This window comes from Asterias rubens, chromosome 12, assembly GCF_902459465.1.
Source record: "Asterias rubens chromosome 12, eAstRub1.3, whole genome shotgun sequence".
Classification (NCBI taxonomy): domain Eukaryota; kingdom Metazoa; phylum Echinodermata; class Asteroidea; order Forcipulatida; family Asteriidae; genus Asterias; species Asterias rubens.
This window is the reverse complement of record NC_047073.1, coordinates 15,544,187-15,566,932: the sequence shown is the minus strand read 5'-3', so window position 1 is coordinate 15,566,932 and position 22,746 is coordinate 15,544,187. Positions and strand designations below refer to the sequence as shown.

General features: G+C 38.7%; 1 protein-coding gene and 1 long non-coding RNA gene across 2 annotated transcripts in view; one reads left to right on the top strand and one right to left on the bottom strand.

Moving 5' to 3' along the window:
* Window positions 1–22,746, top strand: part of LOC117297487 — a 31,541-nt gene that overhangs the window by 2,896 nt on the left and 5,899 nt on the right. The window contains exon 2 of the long non-coding RNA XR_004519891.1: window positions 6,843–6,980. This is a non-coding gene — a long non-coding RNA (uncharacterized LOC117297487). The remainder of the gene's footprint in view (window positions 1–6,842; window positions 6,981–22,746) is intronic.
* On the bottom strand, window positions 1,268–22,090 carry LOC117297486 (deleted in malignant brain tumors 1 protein-like). Its single transcript, XM_033780552.1, has 25 exons — window positions 21,373–22,090; window positions 19,894–20,208; window positions 19,385–19,699; window positions 18,361–18,675; window positions 17,696–18,010; window positions 16,296–16,610; window positions 15,619–15,933; window positions 14,654–14,968; window positions 13,801–14,115; window positions 12,710–13,024; window positions 12,116–12,418; window positions 11,181–11,546; window positions 10,747–10,986; window positions 9,965–10,330; window positions 9,066–9,431; window positions 8,203–8,354; window positions 7,735–7,942; window positions 7,469–7,579; window positions 6,838–7,010; window positions 5,797–5,910; window positions 5,638–5,708; window positions 4,957–4,997; window positions 4,751–4,847; window positions 4,217–4,322; window positions 1,268–2,976 (listed from the first exon to the last, which is right to left on the bottom strand). The coding sequence occupies exons 1-25, from the start codon at window positions 21,425–21,427 to the stop codon at window positions 2,902–2,904; spliced, it is 5,679 nt and encodes a 1,892-aa protein (XP_033636443.1). The 5' UTR covers window positions 21,428–22,090; the 3' UTR covers window positions 1,268–2,901.

The window sequence follows — 22,746 nt, the reverse complement described above, 5'->3', positions numbered from 1 at the left end:
ACTCTGTTGATCAAACCAAAGTGTTTCTGTGTCGTATGTGGTAATAATCAATTTGAGGCCAAAACTTTGTGCTTCAAATATTTTATTACCGCTAGACAGTCAGGCGGGCTTGTCGCGGGACCTGTGTGCTCAATCTGTCACCAGTCTGGACCGGGCATTTGGTTTATTGCCTCGCCTTTCGGCCAATTGACCCCCTTGGACGGTGCCTTGCATTCCTTGATAGCCGGTCTGTGCTGGCTTGATCACTTTTGTCTGAGCAGCCTTTGAGTTGAGTTGACAATTTTTCAGTCATCAATTTTCGAATTCCCACCGCCATCCCCATTCTACCGCCTTCTTAAAAAATTTGGTATCGGTTTCTAAAATTCGTTTTGAGCTACAATTTTAGTAATGGCTAAATTGCTATCGTTTCGTTGTAAGTTGCTTATTTGATTTTATGAGGACCATCCTGGAGTTTTTACACTCGGCTGCCATAAATCTCAGGAGCCAGTAAGAGAATTTCCTTCTTTTTCCCTTTGGGTTTTTTGAAGTTTTTCGCTCTTCTCAGGTTGGTCCCGCAGGCGGTATTTCATTGTTTACACCTCAATAGTCCTCAGGTATATTCATTCAGCTGTTATAATTTGCTACTTTGGGGTCTTTGTTAAATGTATTATGATTATTATAACTATGGTATTCTGCGTTGACGGGATGAAACATATTTTAGTCGCTTTGTCTTAATTTGCCAACAACCGGGGAATATGTGCTGTTTATTTAACTGTGCTATATTTGCTTTAATTTCAAGTTCCTTTGCAAACCTTTTATTTTAACGCTTTTGGTTTCGCGGTACAGCCTCGTCCGGAAACCTGTATGCAGTAGTAGTTTTGGCGACCTCGCGGATTTAGCTACGGCCGGAGGTCAGTTTTGCTATTGGTTGATTTACTGTTATTGATTTCGCGGAAATCAGTTTGGCTTTAATTGCTTTGTTTATTACTTTTGATTTCGCGGATTTATGCAACTGCCGGAAATCAGTTTGGCTTTAATTGCTTTATTTGTTACTTTTGATTTCGCGGGTGATGCAACTACCGGGAATCAGTTCAGCTTATTGGTTTGCATTAAACACATTTTAGAAGATCTTGCGGATGGCAGGCAACTGCCGGAGATCTGGTTTAGTTCTATAAAATACAAGCATTTTGTTATGGCTTAGCTCATTGCAGCATAAACAAATAAAAGGCTGCTCAGGCCACTCTGTTGATCAAACCAAAGTGTTTCTGTGTCGTATGTGGTAATAAAGCAACAGCATTTTAATGTGAAAAACGCATTGTTTTGAATCAATTTGTTCCCACTATCTGCACTGTGCACACTCTTACACAGGAACCATTGAAAATTTGTAAATTAGGAAATCGGGGAACTATACGCGCCCGGTATGCAGTGTTGAAGCGCTACTGTACAATTATATAGTATAGAAACGTCGTGTACCTAGTGTCAATATGTAAGGCCATAGAAAGTATTTCACCATCATTATTATGTAAAATATAATCTGTTTCCGTGCAGTTTTGTCCGTGGAAACCTTTCTTCATCGTTTAATTTTATTTTTACAAGGTGTGATACTAAGCCTCATCAAAAACATAAGTCTCATCAAAAACATAAGTCTTTCTGTGGGGGCAAAACGTAATCTGGCGATTAAGGTTATGAAAATAAAATCATAGATAATCAATCTGTATTTCATGATAAAGATCTGAAGATCTTTTATTTACCCTCACTGTATTTCACAAAACGTAAACCCATTTTTACTGTAATGTTTGTAACATTCGTGTCCTAAGGCTCTTTCTTTTATATATAAAAAATATATTACTTAAGATAAAAAGACATATCGTACTTACTTATTAGGTGCCCTGCAGAAATTGGAATACGTTGTTGTGAGAGTTAAATTCACTGTCATCTTCTAGAAAACTATTCTTTAACCATTTCATCGTGTTACAAGATTCACCAAAAACATTTAAGAACACCCTGAAATTCATGTTTAAAACCATGACGGAACATTCACATATTGATTTTAAAGTTGGTGATATAGTTAACCGAAAAGTAGAGGATTGAAATTATTTAAATATTTAAATACATGTTGTGCTCTGACCGCTACACACGCTCAGTGTGGCAGGAACATATCGACCACACTTGCAGTAAAACATCCACATACACCCTGATCTGAGTGATCGTTAAACAGAATTATATTCAAACTATTAGGCACATCAAGTTAGATGACAAAAACTAACCCATGAAATTGCATTTCTCAAAACGGTCGCATTTTTTACTTATCGCCGAAAATCCGGAGCGAATAGTATGTCCATGCAGGAAGAGTTAACCTTTACTAAGAATACAGAGTCTGTGAAGCAATACAGTGGTTACGCTCCTAAATATACTAAGGTTTCTGACATCAAGTTTTCTCTTTTTCCATCCTCGTAGTATTTCCAAGTGAAATGTCTCTAAAAATTCACTATACTATCAAAAGCTGGTGTACTTCGTACCACGTAAGCTCGCCCCTTGCCATTAATATTCAATCAGTACCAAACGTATACAGACATTTTAAGAAGAAAAATGTTATTCGATGTATCAAGTTAAATAGGAGAACGATTAGGAATAAGATAATTTACAAAGAGTTAGACAATACAAACATACGAAAAAACACAAAACACTTCCCCTTTAAATACAGCTGGTTTTGCTGAAAACACAGCTAAAATTGCAAAAAAATAATGTTTTATAGTTAAACATTACAAATATTTGTACCGGTATTGCGTACTCTATCTTGAGTATTATAGAGAGTTACTTATCTCTTAAATTGTTAAAAAGGGTAACACGTAATAATATTGACTCCTTAGTTCAATCGATGGGATACTTATAAGTAGGCCTATATCATTTCTGTTTCTGGTTTCAGTTATCATCAAAATCTGGATTTATTTCCTCATATTCATTCTTCTCTGCTCTTGAAATCAGTCTCATGTATACCTGTAAAAAATATATAAAAATATAAAAATAAAAAGCATTAGTTATTTTGTGATTTGAATACTTGTTCTAGTTCATTCTCCTTTAGGTTCTATTGATGTTTTTCTTATATTGGCAGGTGCAAGCTTAAAGACAGTGGACACTATTGGTAAATGTCAAAGACCAGTCTTCTCACTTGGTGTATCTCAACATATGCATACAAAAACAAACCTGTGAAAATTTGAGCTCAATCAGTCCTAGAAGTTGCGAGATAATAATGAAGTAAAAACACCCTTGTCACACGAAGTTGTGTGCTTTTTGATGCTTGATTTCGAGACCTCAAGTTCTAAGCTTGAGGTCTCGAAGTCAAATTCGTGGAAACTACTTCTTTTTCGAAATCTACTTCACTTCAGAGGGAGGTTTTTCTCACAATGTTTTATACTATTAACCTCTCCCCATTACTCGTAATCAAGAAAGGTTTTATGATGATAATTATTTTGAGTAATTACCAATAGTGTCCACTGCCTTTAAAACAAAAATGTGAAACAAAGACCTGATACATTACTAAAGCAACCTTACTTGCAACGTTTTGAAGGAAAAGGAGTCCTCATTCAGAGTCCTAGTGATACTATCATGAGAATGAGAATTTGTTACTGAAAATTCATTCACGATTTGCTGTCAGTTTCAATTAAAATCAAACTCTGGTTCAACGTTTTCCTGCAAGTTTGTTTTTTAGTGTTTAATGTCCAAGTTTTACCTCTACATACTTTCATCATGTCAGATGGAATGTTTTTCATCACTGAACAATATGTTTTGTTTCTTTCGTCGTTAAATAGTTTCTAACAAGGTACTTGTGGCAGTCCGTTGACTAGTGGACCATATCACAAGACATTCTTTCAGCTGACATTTTTAGAATGAGTGTAGCGAGCAAAATGGTCGTCTTGTCCATTTGTCTGCGCCTGCTGGATCTCTGAGGCGATCGGGAGACGTAATGACGAGGGCGTAAAGGCAACCAGTTACAGGCATTTTCAAAGACAATTCTCACTTCAAATATCATGTTATCGTGAACACTGTACTTCAATGAGGTTGGTATCAACCAAGTTGACTTAAAACACAAGTTTCTTGTGACAAGGCCGTTGTACGACACAGTAAAGTAAGTGTTCAAGTAGGATGTTTCGGGGCTCAAGCCGACCACTTCGTGTATTCTAATTATTGTCCGCTACCTCTATGAATTCGGAGCACCTTGGACATTGAATTTACAAACCTGGTCAGTGTTTCCGGTAGTCATTCTTGTGAGAATGGATACAAGTTTCTTAAAGGATGGTCGATCACCTGGATCTTCCTGCCAGCACTGAGTCATCAAATCATAGCTAAACAAACCAAATAAGTAGATAAATATAAACAAATAGCATAATCACACATTCATTTGGATAAATTGTTTATTTGTTTATTTTAAATCTTCGGACATAATTCTTTGTTGGCAGGGGCCGTCCAGGGTAAGGCAAAAGTTTTAAAAACTGTCATCAAAGCGATGTGCCCTCCCAGTTTGTTGAATATCAGCTAACAGGACATCATAATTGTGTGTCAAAGTGGCGTAGGTTCTAAAATATAGCGTCTCTATTAACTTTTAGTTCTCTTTTGTTTTCATCTCAAAGCGCACAGGGACTTCTCTGTGATTGTGATATGCGCTCTACAAAAAATTTTCATTATTATTATTAACGTATACTAATACATTAATTTGATTGGAAGTCTTTTTGGATGTTACATTCGTGCGTCAAAGCATCGTGTAGGTTCTTACATGTTCTCATCACAGTTGCTCGGTTTAGGCATGCGGTAGCCATCCTCAAGTCTTAACACCATGGATTCAGTTTTAATCCCTGCGTATGGAGTTCCACCTGAGCAAGAAAAGAACCACCCATATTAAAATGATAACAATCTCGTTTGCTTAACACAAAAGTAACACAAAAGTAACTTTTAAAATCCGAAACTTAAATTTGTTCTTACCATGAGTTGCAATTTCCCAGAGAAGGATTCCGTATGACCATCTACAATGAAATAGTGAAATAAAAACAAAGTTTTAGCCATATCTTAAAGGACATATTTGTCGTGTATTTTTTATTGTATTTTTTCAATCAGTTCAAGTTTTTACCTACGTCAACAAAACTTCCCATTATATTTAGAGTCGTCTAATATTTGTTATATACGTTCAGTAAATGTATAACTTCTAAAATTAATTTATTTTTATTTCTGTGTAAAAAGTGTTAAAATTATGTACTTTTTCTTCGACATTTGGAGAGCTTAAACTCTAGCAACTGGTTCACACTGACCGGTGCAAATAACCATGGCTCTGTGATCTTTATGTACGGAATATGAAATACTTGTTTCCATGAAAACCATGTTTTTTAATCTGCATCTTTCTCCTCGGTGATCCGTAAATAACTCCACTTGAGACTAAATATTTTAACGAAGCAGAGCAGTTCACTTATTGTAGCCATGATTTTGGCTAACTCTGACATTATTGCAACTTTGAGAAGTACGCGTGTGCTCTGTTATTCACTGTTCACTGAAGACAGAGCATCGACGGTCTAATACCATCTGATGGGAACCATTGCCAAGGAATCGAGCATGACCTCGGAGGGAAACTCTGTCAGCAGAGTACACAAACAAGTGTTAACAACTACTTACACGTCACTTTTTGAGGTGTATTCGTTTTTCGTCAACGATTCGAGAGACAACCAGCGAGTAGGTACACGAGTCTAAAACAAAATAAAACATTATTCAGTAATTAATAATTAAGCTGGTTTATTTCGTATAATGTTGTTAACCTATAACTATTTTACATACCTTTGACATTTGCACATAAATATTTTCCCCTCGTGCCAAACAGAAGTCGGAAATCTTGGCATTCAGGTTGATGTCTAGGAGAATATTTCTTGCTGCCAAATCTCGATGTATCATCTGTAAAATGAGAAAAAAAATACTAAGACTAAACATGTTTGTGGATACAAAATTCGTTCATTCATTCACACAATATTAATATCCATATCACAGAAAGACGAAATTACAGAAGTTGATGCATGAAATAGACAAAAATATGAAGTAAACTAACAAAAGCGGCACACAGCTAAGAACATCTTCCATTGTTGTTAAACCTAAGTTTGTTGATATAACGCAATTATATTTGCAATGTACAGTTCGGGTTGTTGAAAATGCTTTTTGTTAAACAATGACCACCTAAAAGTGGTACAGCGCTTTGAAACGGTGTTAAAACGCTTTGTAAATGCATTTAAATTAAATTAAGTTAAGTTACAGGAAATGGCCAGCCAAAAATAAGTGATCAGCTACTTGTTACCGCATGTTATTGTTTCTTTGTGACATTCATCCGTGGTCGTAGTGACTGTCCATTCGGTCCTTATACTCTGCTAATGGACAAACACTTAAAGGATTTGGGTACGTTTTGTAACACAAAACACAATGTCCACAGATTTACATTAAACTTACACTGTTTAAAGATAATAATAGGCTTATTATTGATACACTTTCTATAGAAAGCGAATCTTAAAATATTAGTTGCTGAGGTGCTGTAGTTTTTGAGAAATGAGTAAAACAAGGTCATGAAAATACATTTTTACATGCTAAAACAATTTACGTCCCATGATCACTGACACGAAAATTATTTTCATGACATTGTTTTTGAGAAAACCACAGCACTTCAGCAAGTGATATTTTCAGGGAAGCTTTCTACTATCATTATTTTCAAACTGTGTAAGTTTATTGTAAATCTGTAGACATTGTGTTTGTTTATATACAACAAGTAAATATACCCTTTAAAGCCTACAGTAGATACATAACATTAATACAATTTGTAATACAACTGATACTTTCCCCAGATGCAGCCAGATGTTTCATTCCTTTCGCCACATCCAAAGCGAACTCAAGCAGTTTCTTCGAAGACAGAACAACTCCTTGACTATTATCCTCATCCACGTGTCGAGCTTTCCTCAGGTAGGAGCGAAGGTCACCGTTGGGTAAGTACTCCAGAGCTACATACAAAGCTTCTGAATAGATACGTGAGTTAGAGTTGTTACTATTTTTAGAATTTTGGTGTCAAATTGTGAGATCTCTGAAAAAAATAAATCTACCCTTGTGAAAAGTTTTGGGGCATTGCCTATATATCTAAGATGAGAATTGAGTAATGGATTAATTTTGTGCCACAAATGTCAACTTCCTGCCTGTACATTTTCTTTATCCATAGTGACAAAAATGCTTGCTCTTGCTGCTGTACCTTGATGGGCAAATACACATATACGGATATGCAATCATTGCAATATTTTACTCACTAAATCTTAAATAGACGATTTCAGCGATAAGATAAAAAAAAAAGATTATCAGCAGCGATTTCCTTCGCCCATAGTCTCCTTGCCAAAATGTAGTCAGGAAGATGTTAAATTTCCAAAGCGATTCGTTACGATGGTAAGTGAATAAGAGGTTCAAGTAAAATAAGCCACAAACTTACCCTCGTGATCACATGCACCCAGAATGCTGACAACGTTAGGATGACGTCCAATTTGAGCCATGGTTCGGAAATCGTCGAAGAAATTTTCCTTTTTATTTGGAGATGCATTTGCTACGCCCCAAAAAGTCAACAAATGAGTTAGAAAAGTGCGAATACGTTTCGGAAAGTTTTCTTATAGACCAAAAAGTGTTAATAATAGAGTAACACTAGTAAAAAAGTATATTTATAATATAATATAATATAATATATTTTCCCATACGATATACCTTGTAATTGATAAATGGCTGCGTTGCTAATTTCCCCACCATTCCTCACTCCACCAAGTAGCACTTTACCAAAACGACCCTCTCCAAGCACTCTGGTTCCAACCATCAAATCACCCCATGAGACACTCCATGGCTTGGCCCAGGCAGGATAACCAATATTTGTTGTTTCAACTTGATCAGCGAGATACATCTCATTCTCGTAACATACCTATTGGACGAGAACAATTACTGCTTAGCAGTGGTCGGACAATCGTGCGAAAGTGCCCGCTGTTATTTTCAAACAGTAAAAATGTAAGACATTAAGATTGAATTTAAACAAATGCACAAAATAACAGCGGCTTCTGTATTGCTAAAAGCGGTAATGCGAGTTTGCTCTACTCATCAGGTATACAAAAATACATGAAACTTAAATTCCAATTTTATAGCAACCGATAAAGTATCAAAATGTCAAAATCCTTTCGAACTCACCAGTTCCTGGGCATCAGGATCACGCCGTCTTTTTCGCTTTCGTACTCGGAAGATAAAAATTGAACACCCCAAAACCAGAATGAGGGCTACAATGACGACACAGACAACAATTACATAGGTGTTCGATCCTCGTTGTTTAGCTGCATCCGGTGCTGTGAACAAAACATAACATATTGATAAATACCTTGGACAGTTTACAAACTCTGATTGGTCAAAACCCGATCACGCGGGGATGTAGTTACGGGTGATTAAGGACCGACTGTGCGGTACCTTAATGTAGCCCGAGCCCTAAATGTCGCCCGGACCTAAATGTAGCCCCAACCTGTACCTAATTGTCGCCGGACCTAAATGTAGCCCCAAACCTGTACCTAATTGTCGCCGGACCTAAATGTAGCCCCAAACATGTACCTAAATGTCGCCCGGACCTTAATGTCGCCCCGACCTAAATGCAGACTCAAAGACCTAGAGTAAGAGGGTGATTTTTTTAAATTTTATTATTAGCTTATACTGTCGGAACAGCATACACTGTGAACAACTAGTTTGTGCTTTGCTCTGTATCGCATGCTTATTGGACATGTTGACGGACTTCACCTCTGGCTTGGTGCGTTAAGAGCGCCAGCCACCGACCCGGTCATTACCACGCAGTGAAGTCCGGGCCCTCGCACTATTATTCCCTAATGAAAAGCAACAAATTGTCGAAAACAATGGAATAAATTAAATCCTCTAAGTTCTTTAGGTAGTTTTAACTTACATTATCGAAATTTCATCTGTAAAATTTGGTGCTTGTGAATTTTTCAGTGCCCTTTGTGTCCTGTGACTTAAGTCCTTTGAACCAAGGGTCAGTCATTTTGAAAGTGGTTTACCTGCATCTGTAGGTCCCTGAGTTGTTCGTGTTTTCGGTGGCAGTTTGGTTTGGATCACAGTCGGAGGACTTTTCGATCCTTCCCCTCCTTCACCATCTCTTACTGCAGCTACACTAATAGCATACAGAGCCCCTAGCTGCAAGTTTTCAATCAGAAAGCTGTACGATGCTTGTGATGGATCTGTTACTGACAATCTGCCAGCAATCATCCATGAGGAACCATTGTTTGGGTTAACGTAGACTGTATATGCAACAACCGGTCCATCTCCTACATCTCCGTCATTTGCGTTCCATGCCTGCCACGTTACTCTAGCTGACGTAGGTGATATGAGGAACACCACGGGCTTGTGACTGAGTTCAGGTGGAGCTTAAAGAAAAAAATCAAACAGCTTTGGATGTAAAAAAAGTAGTACGGACAATTTAGATTGTCCTTTATAAAACCTAAATCTTATGTCATTCTTTGGACAATTATATGCATTTATGTCATTTTCTTCAACCTTGAAACATGGGTCTAGACTGTTTATTTGCCATAATCGGAGAAGTTCTTGTAAGGAATTCCTAGGATAATTTCTTTGATTACCGCGACAGCTAATAAAAGGCTAAATTCGACTATATCAAAATAGTTAGATTAAAATAGTCCCAAACATATCTAAATGTGCTAAAACATCTGGTACATTATTTGTCATTTTTAGACTATTAAATTTGCGTATAAGGACGACAGCTAATTAACATGTTATGCAAATTAGAACTCTTTCAACTAAGTATGTTTTAGCAGAATTTCACCACAAAACAAACAGCAAACATTCCGCTAGTTTGACTTGACTTGCCAGGTCGAAATAGATTTCGGTCAAGAAAGGTTTAAAGGAGACCCATTCAGAAGTCACCTTTTCAGGGATTTACCTGCATTTGTATGTCCCTGAGTTGTTGGTATTTTCGTTGGCAGTTGAGTCTGGATCACAGTCGAAGGACTTCTCGGTCCTTCCCCTCCTTCACCATCTCTTACTGCAGCTACACTTACAGCATACATTGCCCCTAGCTGCAAGTTTTCAATCAGAAAGCTGTACGATGCTTGTGATGGATCTGTTACTGACAATCTGCCAGCAATCATCCATGAGGAACCATTGTTTGGGTTAACGTAGACTGTATATGCAACAACCGGTCCATCTCCTACATCTCCGTCATTTGCGTTCCATGCCTGCCAGGTTACTCTAACTGACGTAGATGATATGAGGATAACCATGGGGTTGTGACTGAGTCTAGGTGGAGCTGGGTTGTATCAATTTAGGAGGAAAGAAAATAAACACAATTCAGTACGTACTTGTGTAAACAAAATTTAAAACATCCTAACTAGTTTAAAATCAACCCTAACAAAAGTATTTAAACTTCCTTATTCAGTTTACATGGTGTTCTCATATTATGTAGAACTGTGCATTTAGTATTACAACACAAGTTGATTTGCCCTACAGCATAACAAAAATCATAAATTTAGATATGCAAGAGTAAAGTGTGTTACAAAAATAGCCTTTATGGTCAGTTCGAATTTAATGAGGTAGGCTTTTCCAGTCATCGAAATTGATCAATTACTTAGAACAAGCATAATGGCCCAGTGCACTGCAGTGGGTAAGTTTTGTCTTTATTAAGTAACAGTAACAGTTCTACAGGAGCTTGTTAACTATACTCACTTAATATCGTAACATTGAATGAACATACTGCTTGATTCCCAGCCTTGTCAGTGAAGGTGTATATGACCGCGGTTACTCCAGCTGTAAATCTAGATCCAGGTTGATGAGTTCGGGTGTTAGTTAATCTAGTTTCAGGTGTCCATGGCGCAATCCATGAGACGGCAACATCGCTGTTTCCTATCGGCAGGTTGACATTGATAGGTTCAGGACAACCCAATATTATGGGTGCATCGGTATCGGCTAAAAGAGATAACTATATGAGATTATCAATAGTTGATGTAATTTAAAAAAAAATAAAAAAATACCCTCTTGTTATTGGGTATTAAATAAGCTTTTTTACCGGAATTAAATAATGGGATAATAAGACCAATTTGATTCCGGTCCAAATAGGTTTAACAGAGACCCAATAAGCAGTCACCATTTCATTGATTTACCTGCAGTTGTAGGTCCCTGAGTTGTTGGTATTTCCGTTGGCAGTTGGGTCTGGATCACAGTCGGAGGACTTCTCGGTCCTTCCCCTCCTTCACCATCTCTTACTGCAGCTACACTAACAGCATACAGAGCCCCTAGCTGCAAGTTTTCAACCAGAAAGCTGTACGATGCTTGTGATGGATCTGTTACTAACACTCTGCCAGCAATCATCCAGGAGGAACCATTGTTTGGGTTAACGTAGACTGTATATGCAACAACCGGTCCATCTCCTACATCCCCGTCATTTGCGTTCCATGCCTGCCAGGTTACTCTAGCTGACGTAGGTGATATGAGGGTTACCACGGGGTTGTGACTGAGTTCAGGTGGAGCTTCATTGTGATATTTTCAGAAGAAAGAAAATAAAAATAACTAAGTACGTAAATGTGTATGAAAACATAGGAACAAGTTTAAACCAATATTAATTACGATCCTATAAGCAAAGCAGTTGTCCGAGCCTATTTTCTATACCATCCGCCCGCGTAATAGTTAAAAAGCAGGACAGTTCTTTTCAGAAGTGAGAAGTCTCCTGTACACCCGAACAATCTACTCCGCGGTAGTAGAATAAAGAAAGACAGTTCTCTAAGAACAAACTCTACCTGGCAAGTAGATACACACATAGGTTTCTCAATCAATTTACATGTCATAAATAAAGTGATACATTTAAATGCACTAAAGAACTTAACTTCAGTTTGTGTATACGTGTGTCTGTTTTGTCAAATAGGGACAAGAACAAAAGTAACATTCTCGTACTCTCGTACATGCACTTGATACACATGTAATGATTACTAATTCGCTTTTCTACAATGTGTGTCTTTTTTTGTTGAGTCATATGAAATAAATGTTATCTGTCTGAACACATTAATAGTTGAGTGACCTGTTACGTTTTTATCGCACCCACCTGAGTTACATGTCACGGAAGCATCTTCTCCATGGACACAGTCGTCAACACCCCATCCCCGGAGAATACAATCTTGTAATCTTTCTTCATTTCCACTGCAGCTGACACGGAGTATTTGTCCTGTTCCTGGCCCAAAGTGTGCACTCTGCCACGCTGTAGTTACTCCACTAAAGCCGAGTTGTCTGCACACTACGTTTGCCTCTGTGATGTTCCAACCGTCATCACACACAGTGCTCCATTGACCATCATGGTACACTTCAACCCTACCTTCTGAGGGGACACTTCCACCAACAAGGCGCGCACCTTTATACAAATGTTTAAATAAATATGGTTATTTGACCAAAGGACAGTGTTTATCTAAGACAGATATATAATTTATTGTTAGTAAATTGTAACCGATGTTTTGTATCGTACCGTCCGAAATTACATCTCATCACCATTTAAAGTTTAATTCCTCAAATCGCTAATCCTGCCTGACTATTTGCTTTCGTGGAAATGACCTTCTGACCTTGAGGAGATCCAACGACAGTAACCCTTGGTGCCAATTCGTGAAAACAATCAAAATAATGTTGTTTTCCCAATCCTATCACTCACCTGTTTCACATGTCACCGAAGCGTCTTCTGTATGGTTACAATTATAAACGCCCCAGCCAGTAAAACCACAATCTTGCAATCTTTCCTCATTTCCACTGCAGTTGACGTTGTCCATGAGTATTTGACCTGTTCCCTGTCCAAAGTGTGCACTCAGCAACACAGTAGCTGCTCCAGGGAAGCCGAGTTGTCTACACACAACGTTTGCGTCTGTGATGTCCCAGTCATCATCACACACAGTGCCCCATTGACCACCATAGTAGACTTCAACCCTCCCTTCAGAGGTGACGTTTCCATTAACGAGCCGCACATTGATATCTGAGTTTAACATTACCAGTATTATGTTAACATGTTGTTTGAAACATCAACCATAGAAAGTGAATGTTTGATTTTCAAGTTAAATACTGTATGGCCTCTTGCTATAGAATTCATTTGAACTGTCTTAGTAACTACCCTTCTCGAGAGTTGTTGAGAGTAGATTTTTGCTGTAGAAACCCTTAGTTTAAAGCATTTTATTTCAAAATATTCAACATTTGTAACTACACCAGTTACTTTATGGAATTGGTAAGTTCTTAATACTGTTACCCTTTTTTTCTGTAAATGTTTTCTCTAACGAGGTCATGTTCGTCAACGCAAAAGCTGATTGCGGTTGTTATACAACTTTAATTAAGGGCATTGTGTTTACAATCTCAAAGTTGTGCAAGCTTTTTCACTCTTTTCTACTGACTCACACAGCAGTTTCAGCCCAAATGTTTACAGATTTGCTATGTTGACTATGTGGTTGAACACACAAAACAAAAACACCATCTCTGAATATTTTGTCAGTTGATACCAATCCTGAATAACACCTGATGGACATCATTTTGTTTTCGATAACAACTTGGGATTTTTTAATTTGTACTGACAACTTCAAGTCCCCAGAATGGTATCCTGGCAAGTAGGGCGTGGAAGTAAGTTAGTTTCAGGCCTGTCCACATTTTGCAGTCTTACCCAACTCAGGCAAGCATTTTTGCAATGACCTAAATTTCTTTTTGGCCCGATTCTTGTAGTTGTTTGATCGACAAACATTTTGCGACTTGTGCTGTTACACCCACCTGAATCACATGTCACGGAAGCGTCTTCGGAATGGTGACAATTGTGGGAACCCCAGCCTGGAAAACTACAACCTTGCAATGTGTCATCATTTTCACCGCAGCTGACGTCGTCCATGAGTATTAAACCCGTTCCTTGTCCAAAGTGTGCGTTCTGCCACGAAGTAGCTGCCCCGGTGAAGCCGAGTTGTCTGCACACAATGTTTGCGTCTGTGATGTCCCAACCGTCATCACACACAGTCCCCCATTGGCTAAAATGGAAGACTTCAACCCTTCCTTCGGAGGGGACGCTTCCACCAACAAGACGCATACTGATATCTATTACATGAGAATTGACCAGTGATATCAACAATAAAAACAAGTAGTTCTATTCAAGTTAATCAATGTACGGCCTCCCCCTAAAGAAGGCATTGATCATTCTTAAATCCAGTCCTCTTGGTTAAAGACACTGGACACTGTTGGTAAAGACCAGTCTTTTCACTTGGTGCATCTCCACATATGCACAATAGTGTCCACTGCCTTGAAGATGGCATAAACATGTTTAACCTTTCTGTTTCTTTTGGAGGTTGATGAGGGGTTAGTTTTGGTTCTCGTACTTCTTGGCCTGTTGAATTGTTTCCATTTTAAGACGTACAACCACACTAAAGAAAATCTTCCTCATTTCCGAAGCAATTGTAGTTTTGTAATTTGTAAAGAAAATAATGCGTACAACAAGTCCAAATAACTCTGTCATGGTTACATAAGATTCTGATGTATTCAAATTGTAGGTCTACAACATTGTTGTCTTCCCACAAACGATCTAAATCCGTTTCCCAAAAGATAAGTACTAGTGATCTATTATGCCTATCGCACAAACCTTGCGCACACGTCACGGAAGCATCTTCTGAATGATGACAATTGTTGGAACCCCAGCCTTGGAAGGGGCAATCTTGCAATCTTTGCTCATTGGGACCGCAGTGGACATTGTCCATGAGTATTTGACCTGCTCCCTCTCCAAAGTGTGCATTAATCCACCTATCAGTTGCTCCAGTGAAGCCCAGTTGTCTGCATACAACGTTTGCGTCTGCGATGTCCCAGTCGTCATCACACACAGTGCCCCATTGACCATCATGGAGGACTTCAACTCTACCTTCAGAGTTGACACTTCCATTTACAAGCCGCACAACGAAATCTATTGTGTGATTTTACCAGAATGTATTTTTAAAGATACAAAAATTCAAGATACGTCAAATAAACAATTAGCTGACATGCAAACTTATTACTTCATTGTGTGTTGTTCAACAATTATGGCTTTAAATCTTATGCCCTTTTAATTCCGTTGAGAGCTTTTTGGAGCTTATTTTCATACCGGCGATGACATTTAGAGCTCGTATCCTTTTTAAAATGTATCTTCTTTTAATTTAGGACGTAAAACGGCACAAAGGGAAATTTTAATTTTCAAGAACATAATTTGTTGTTGGTTTTGAATTTCGTTTAAGCATGGCGTTACCACATTAAACTCCATAAATTATCCTGTGGTCATATGGGGGCGATCGTTGTTGGTTTGTTATACTTGATGCCTGCCCAAGAACGCATCCCATTCAGGTAAGTTAGAGGGCAATGATTTTGTTGTATCTTATGTGGTTAAAGAGCTTTCCTGGGCTTTCTGGTCGATAATAACTTCACTTAATTTAGTGAATTTCACCCTATTTCGTCTACCTCAACAACCTGGCTCACATATCACAGAGGCATCTTCTTAGTGCCCACCATTGTTGAAACCCCAGCCTGAGAAAAAAGTACAAACTTGAAACAAGTCCACATGTATATGCCTATTGCACCTACCTGGTTCACATGTCACGGAAGCATCGTTTGAATGGGAACAGTTGCTGATACTCAAGCCTCTGAAAACACAATCTTGCAATCTTTCCTCATTTCCAACACAGTTGACGTCGTCCATTAGTATTTGACCTGGTCCTTGTCCAAAGTGTGCACTCTGCCACGCAGTAGTTGCTCCAGTGAAGCCGAGTTGTCTGCACACAACGTTCGCGTCTGTGATATCCCAGTCATCATCGCATACAGTACCCCATTGACCACCATAGAAGACTTCAACCCTTCCTTCAGTGGCGACCTTTCCACCAACTATACGCACATCGGTAGCTATATGTAAAGTTACCATTTGTTTTACCAAGATTGCTTCAAAGTAACTTATACAAAGAAGTAGTTGATAATCAAATTATTTAATCTATTATCTCGTGCTGAAGATTACTTTTTTTCTTCACTTTGAGGTAATGTGTTTCTGAAAAGAAAATATAATATATGAATTTTTGTCTCCCCAAATTTAAATCTGAGGAGCATTACTGACAGTAAGGAGTGCCTGTATACTCCCCTGCAATAAATAAGTTTATGACGACCCCTGTCATGATCCTTAAAAGACGTATCATTGATGGAATCATTGATGAAATATTTCTCAGTCAAATTATCAATCCATGATTATTTCCCCAAGACCTTAACGAACCTACCTGGTTCACACGTAACAGAAGCATCGCTTGAATGAGAACAGTTATTGACACCCCAGCCTCTGAAAACACAATCTTGCAATCTTTGCTCATTGCCACCACAGTTGACGTCGTCCATGAGTATTTCGCCTGCTCCTTGTCCGAAGTGTGCACTCTGCCATGGATTAGTTGCTCCAGTGAAACCAAGTTGTTTGCATACTACGTTTGCGTCCGTGATGTCCCAGAAGTCATCACAGACAGTGCCCCATTGACCATCATGATAGACTTCAACCCTACCTTCAGAGGTGACGCTGCCACCAACAAGTCGCACGTTTATACCTGTATTAATGTAATAAACGTGTACATTATTTTACAATTAGCAATAGAAAGGAGAAGTTGATACTTAAGGTTAGGTATCGTGCCAAGGACGACAGTTGAACATTCTTGATACCTTCCTTTTATTAGTTGTCGAGGGTTTTTCTGCAGTGATCCATTTTAATACTTACTGATTACTCAAAGACACTAAACACTATTGGTAATTGTCAAAGACCATTCTTATCACTTGATGTATCTCAACATGTATGCATAAAATAACAAACCTGTGAAAATTTGAGCTCAATTGGTCGTCGAAGTTGCGAAATAATAATGAAAGAAAAAAACCTTGTCACACGAATTTGTGTGCTTTCAAATGCTTGATTTCGAGACATCAAAATCTAACTCGGAGGTCTCGAAAACAAATTTGTGGAAAACAACCTCTTTCTCGAAAACTGCGTTTCTTTCAAAGGGAGCCGTTTCTCACAATGTTTTATACTATCAACAGCTGCCCATTACTGGTTATCAAGTAAGGTTTTATGCTAATAATTATTTTGAGTAATTACCAACAGTGTCCACTGCCTTTAAGGAACCTCGGTCTCTGATTTCCGACTTGGTCTAATTTCTCCTCCTTGAAGTGTACACATGTTCTCGTATGTCATTGGAACGGTAAAGGCATAATGTATTTTGGTAATTACTTAAGTTTTGGATCATAAAAACGTACTTGATAAAGAGCCCTGGAGAGCTGTTGAACCATAACACATTGACAATCAACAAAAGTATACCATGCCTTCAATTAGTTTTCTTCAGTCACACATAACCACAATTAACGAAATGTTCTCCTTCACAGTACAAAATGGGGTTTAGTAACTTGTAAATTTATGTAGTAAATTCAAAGTCAATATAACGGTATCGTGGTCGTGTACGTTATGGATGTTTTTGCTGAGTCATATCTACATCATGATTCCTGCCGCCAGAAGTATCGCACTCAGGAAGGCAAGATGTGCAATGACCTCAATCGATGTGGATTAGGCTGCTATGTGGCCTCTTAAACGAAATGCGTTAAAGAACCAAACTTAAGAGCAATGACATACTAAGCCTAACCTACCCACCTGGTTCACATGTCACGGACGCATCTTCGGAATGGCGACAATTGTCGGCACCCAAGCCCCGAAAAAGACAATCTTGCAATCTGTACTCGTTTCCATAGCAGTTGACGTTGTCCATGAGTATTATACCTGTTCCTGGCCCAAAGCGTGCTAGCTGCCACGCGGTAGTTGCTCCAACATAGCCGAGTTGTCTGCACACAACGTTTGCGTCTGTGATGTCCCAATTGTCGTCACACACAGTGCCCCATTGACCATCATGGAAGACTTCAACTCTACCTTCAGAGGGGACGTTTCCATCAACAAGCCGCACTCTGGTATCTGTTATAAAATTACCGGATTTGTTATTCTGATTTTAGGCTCTTTAAAAATAACATCAGTTAAACAACAAGTTGTGTTGACCTGATGCTTAAGGTGAAACTTACATTCTCAAAACCTTCCTTTGAACTAACTTTTGCTCTGACCATCAATTTATTGTTCTTCCTTTCAAGGAACCACACTTAACAAAATGTTTCCTTTTTCTAAAACAAATATGTTGTTAACATAGTGGTAGCTAAACATAGGGAATGAACATTTTATGTGTTCATGTCTACATATCTCATCCCATTTCATGTGGTTCTATTGCAGTCTTGTGTGACTTTTTGATCTACATTGATGCTTGACAAACCTACCTAGTTCACACGTCACTGAAGCATCTTTTGAATGGGGACAGTCGCTAACACCCCAGCCCCGGAAGGCACAATCTTGCAATCTTTCCTCATTTCCATCACAGCTCACGTTGTCCATGAATATTGGACCTAATCCCAGTCCAAAATGTGCATTCTGCCACGAAGTTGTTGCTCCAGTGAAGCCAAGTTGTCTGCACACAACGTCCGCGTCTGTGTTGTCCCAACCGTCATCACAGACGGTCCCCCATGTGCCGTTATGGAAGACTTCTACCCTACCTTCAGAGGGGATGCTTCCACTAACAAGCCGCACAGCACTTACTATAATGGAATGTTACCAGTTGATATGATAGATTGTTTAAAGATATACCTTTTTTTTAATGGAAAAAAGTAGTTGCCAATAAGGTAACTGGTAATAACCTTTTGCCATAGATTCTCTGAAAACCTCCCATAGCTTCATTTTGTTACTAGCTGGATCAGATAAATTTACAGGGCTATTTTTCAAAACCAATTTACTTTTACATTCATTCTCACACTATGAGAGAAACAACGTGATATAATATACAAGGTTTTCACGAACAGACTGAGTTAACGAATAGGCTTCAAAAGGCCAAGCAAAGAAGCAGCACCGAGGCCGCTTTAAAAGCCGGTCGGACAAATATAGGACTTCCAGAAATAAAGTAAGCAAACAAGGACGCTTCATGCATGTAAAATACAATAAAAGGGCGTTTTTGGAACAAACGATATTAACGTAACTCGGCCAATTAAAAGAAAGTATCATTTTTGAAGTATACAATCTCACTAAGGAGTTGTTCCGGAATGTTTCTTTTTTGTTTTAATGGAAAATCACAAAATAGTATAAATGGACCTCTTTAGTTGTCAGATAATACACTTGATGCTTGCCAACAAACAGACACCACCTATGTTAGCTCGTGTGTATTGCACTGCATGCCTACTTTTCGTGGCTTCTGATCGAGTGCCGCATTAATATACTAAATCATTTGAGACTAGTGTGACCACACCCACCTACCTGGTGTACATGTCACAGAAGCATCGCTTGAATGGAAACAGTTGCTGATACCCCAGCCTCTGAAAACACAATCTTGCAATCTTTCCTCTTTTCCTGTGCAGTTGACGTCGTCCATGAGAGTTTGACCGCGTCCCTCACCAAAGTGTGCAAGCTGCCATGCATTAGTTGCTCCACTGAAGCCGAGTTGTTTGCACACAACGTTCGCGTCTGTGATGTCCCAGTCATCATCACACACAGTGCCCCATTGACTATCATGGAGGACTTCAACCCTGCCTTCAGATGGGGTGTTTCCACCATTAAGCCGCACATCGAAATCTAAAATGTATTACAAATAGGGGGTGATAGATTGTTTCAAAATCAACGATAGAAATAAGAGTTGGCACTTTAAATTAAGGAGTTGATGAAAGCTGTTTTTTTTTTTCTATTTGGTCCATAGCACTACACGCCTATATTGATATTGTGAACTCGTAGCCATAAGGAAATTAATTTGTTTAATTCTAGGCACGAACCTGGTTCACATGACACCGAAGCAACTTCTCCGTGGCCACAATTGCTGACACCCCAACCCCGGAAAACACAATCTTGCAACCTGAGCTCATCTCCACTGCACATGACGTCGTCCATGAGTATTTCACCAGTTCCTAGCCCAAAGTGTGCGCTCTGCCATGCATCAGTTGCTCCAGTGAAGCCGAGTTGTTTGCAAACAACCTTTGCGTCTGTGATGTCCCAGTAATCATCGCATACAGTACCCCATGTGCCATTATGGAATACTTCAACCCTACCTTCATAGGCGAAGCTTCCATCAACAATCCGCACGTCGAAACCTTCATAAGATTATACCAATGTATTGGTTTTAATACACATTGTGTAAAAACAAAAAGCAATAGAAAGAAGTTGTTTATGCGGGTTCAATAATGTAGGTGCCATTCTCTCTGGTGACAACTTTTCGCTTAATTTAAGAATACCACATTAAAACTCGCGATTGTTAACTCCCAAAGAGCTAAAACGGAGCCCATTGACCTGAATACCAATGTGAAGCGCATTGATACGTTAGGTGTAAAATGCGCTATGTAAGAGCTAGTTACTGTTATTTCATAAAGACAACAATTAATGCAAGAAGTGATCCATCGACTGTAGTTTCATGTTGGCCAAACGGTTTCAAGGATCTTACAAAAACACTCAATATCTTCTCTGAAAACGAAGATTGACTCAACGAACCTCAACCTCAACTTTGGCTTCATAAAATATGCAGATTGAATGATACCAAAGTCAACTGTCTAAGGCCGTTACAAAACGGCGACTTCGGTTACAGCTGCGGCTAGATCAGCACGTCTGCCAGTGTTGATAGGCAGACGTGCGCGACTTAGTGGTGTAGCTAGAAGTCGCCGTTTCGGAAAATAGGCCCTAGGCCTACTTGGATAAAATTAGTACTTTTTGCCTACTATAATTACAACGATACTAAGCTTGTTCCCCCCTTTTTTTTTAAATTGTTATGCCAACATCCTACCGTGGAGTAGCTTATGATCTTATAATGTAATTTAACACTTTCAGAGCATCGTCAGTTACCCTCTATTGGAACTGTTTTACAATATTTATACGACGTGAAACCGAAACCCAAACTGAAGCTGCTTTGCATGGGTCACAAAAGCCATACCGCTTTGTACCTGTCATTTGTGACCTACATTATTTACACGGTTCACAATTATGCACGTGAAAAATATTGTTTGCTCTTATCAACTATACAATAGTTCTGCTTCAACCTATCCCCCAAATAAAGCCAGAAAATTTGTCGATGAAGAGGTCAGATTGTATTCTATTTCATCAGATATATAACTCCTAGCAGCTGTTAAAATGCGGACATTTTCGAGACATTATCGATCGAACAAAATGCCCAAATAGTTTTCTCGTCTTACATTAACCTGGAAACTATTTTGTTGGATTTATTTAAACTACACAAGTGTCAAGACCGGTTTTCAAGGTGAACTTACCTGAAATACCAAAGATCTCAGATAGGATGACGATCATTATCACTGCAGAGTTCATGGCGGTCCTCACTGAGTCCGGAAATTAGTCTTCACACCCCTCTTCGCAGTCGCACGTTTCCCAGTTTCATCAGACCAAATCACGGAGTTTCCGGGTTCACTTTACTATACACGGTGTATACACCGTACAAATAAAAGTTCCAAAAATGTCAACTTGACATCGTGCATGATAACTGCGTTCTACTTGCACATGACGTTGCGTTGTTTTATTATGCAAAATGAGTTTCAGTAAAGTTACCGATGCATGACCAGCGAATAAAAGTGAGAATGCACTTTTGCCCAAAACCATAACGAAAGCATTTGACAAAACAGAGGTCATTGTGTGTCCAACGGTTGAGTGTAGAGGCCATTTCATTGTAATTGTCATTATCAAAACTATCAATGACAACTATACAATTTATTTATTGTTGTATCATTCCGGCACCGAATAATGTATTTTAGCAAGTGACTGAAAGGGTAACCCTTAAGCATGAAATAGTGAAGATGATAAAGAGTGTCAGTTAGAGATGGAAGGAAATACCCGACTAATCAGGCAGTCACTCGGGGCCGAAACAAACTTTTAATTACGACCGTATATAAAGGTATACCCAAAGCTGTGGACAACAAAAGTGTAAATTGGTTCGTTGATACTAAATTGGATCCACTTGGTGGAAATAAACATTAAACGAAGAGCCCAATCAGAACTATTGCTGTTAAATTATTGCATAATGAAAACAAAGGTTGTTCCATGTAAACTATGACCCCCCTTTATTAAACAGGCTGGTATGGACTGCTGGAGATCTTACGTCCTCGCTAAAATATATCTCTGTTGAACTTCTGCACAATCTCCATATATTGGGATGTACACGTGCAGGTGACTGAGCAGCAGCGATGTACATGAACCCCCCCCCCCCGCCCTGATGATTTTAAAAGCATTGTCCCAATTAACTCTCCTTCAGGCTGTTTAACCAAAGCCTCATTAAAAATTGATCAATTAAGACTAAATTTATGTGTCTCTTTGGGGGATGATAAATCGGCAAGACTTGAAATAAAATTTACAAAGTGCAGGGGTCATTATGCGAATTATGCAAACTATGATGATTGTATTTCTAACATGGCCTTTTATGGTGTGGCCGTTATAACAATGGTTATATGTACTCTATATACTCACCATAATGAAGGCAATTACACCACTATCGTTTTTGTACTAATTACTGCAAACACAGCACATGGTGGTGCAAGGGACGCAAACAGCGACTGAATCGTGTGTCATCAAGCAAATTATTGTATTATTCATGGAAGCATAAAATTAGCTGTCGCAAATTGCTTACCATCCAAAAT

What these genes read in the sequence shown, in the direction of transcription:
- LOC117297486 (XM_033780552.1), bottom strand. Translation starts at nt 21,427, where the DNA reads ATGAACTCTGCAGTGATAATGATCGTCATCCTATCTGAGATCTTTGGT. An exon ending in TCAGGGACCTACAACTGCAG is followed by an intron (nt 10,987 to 11,180) that starts GTAAATCAATGA and finishes TATCTCTTTTAG; the next exon opens with CCGATACCGATGCACCCATA. An exon ending in GGGTGCATGTGATCACGAGG is followed by an intron (nt 7,011 to 7,468) that starts GTAAGTTTGTGG and finishes GTATCTATTCAG; the next exon opens with AAGCTTTGTATGTAGCTCTG.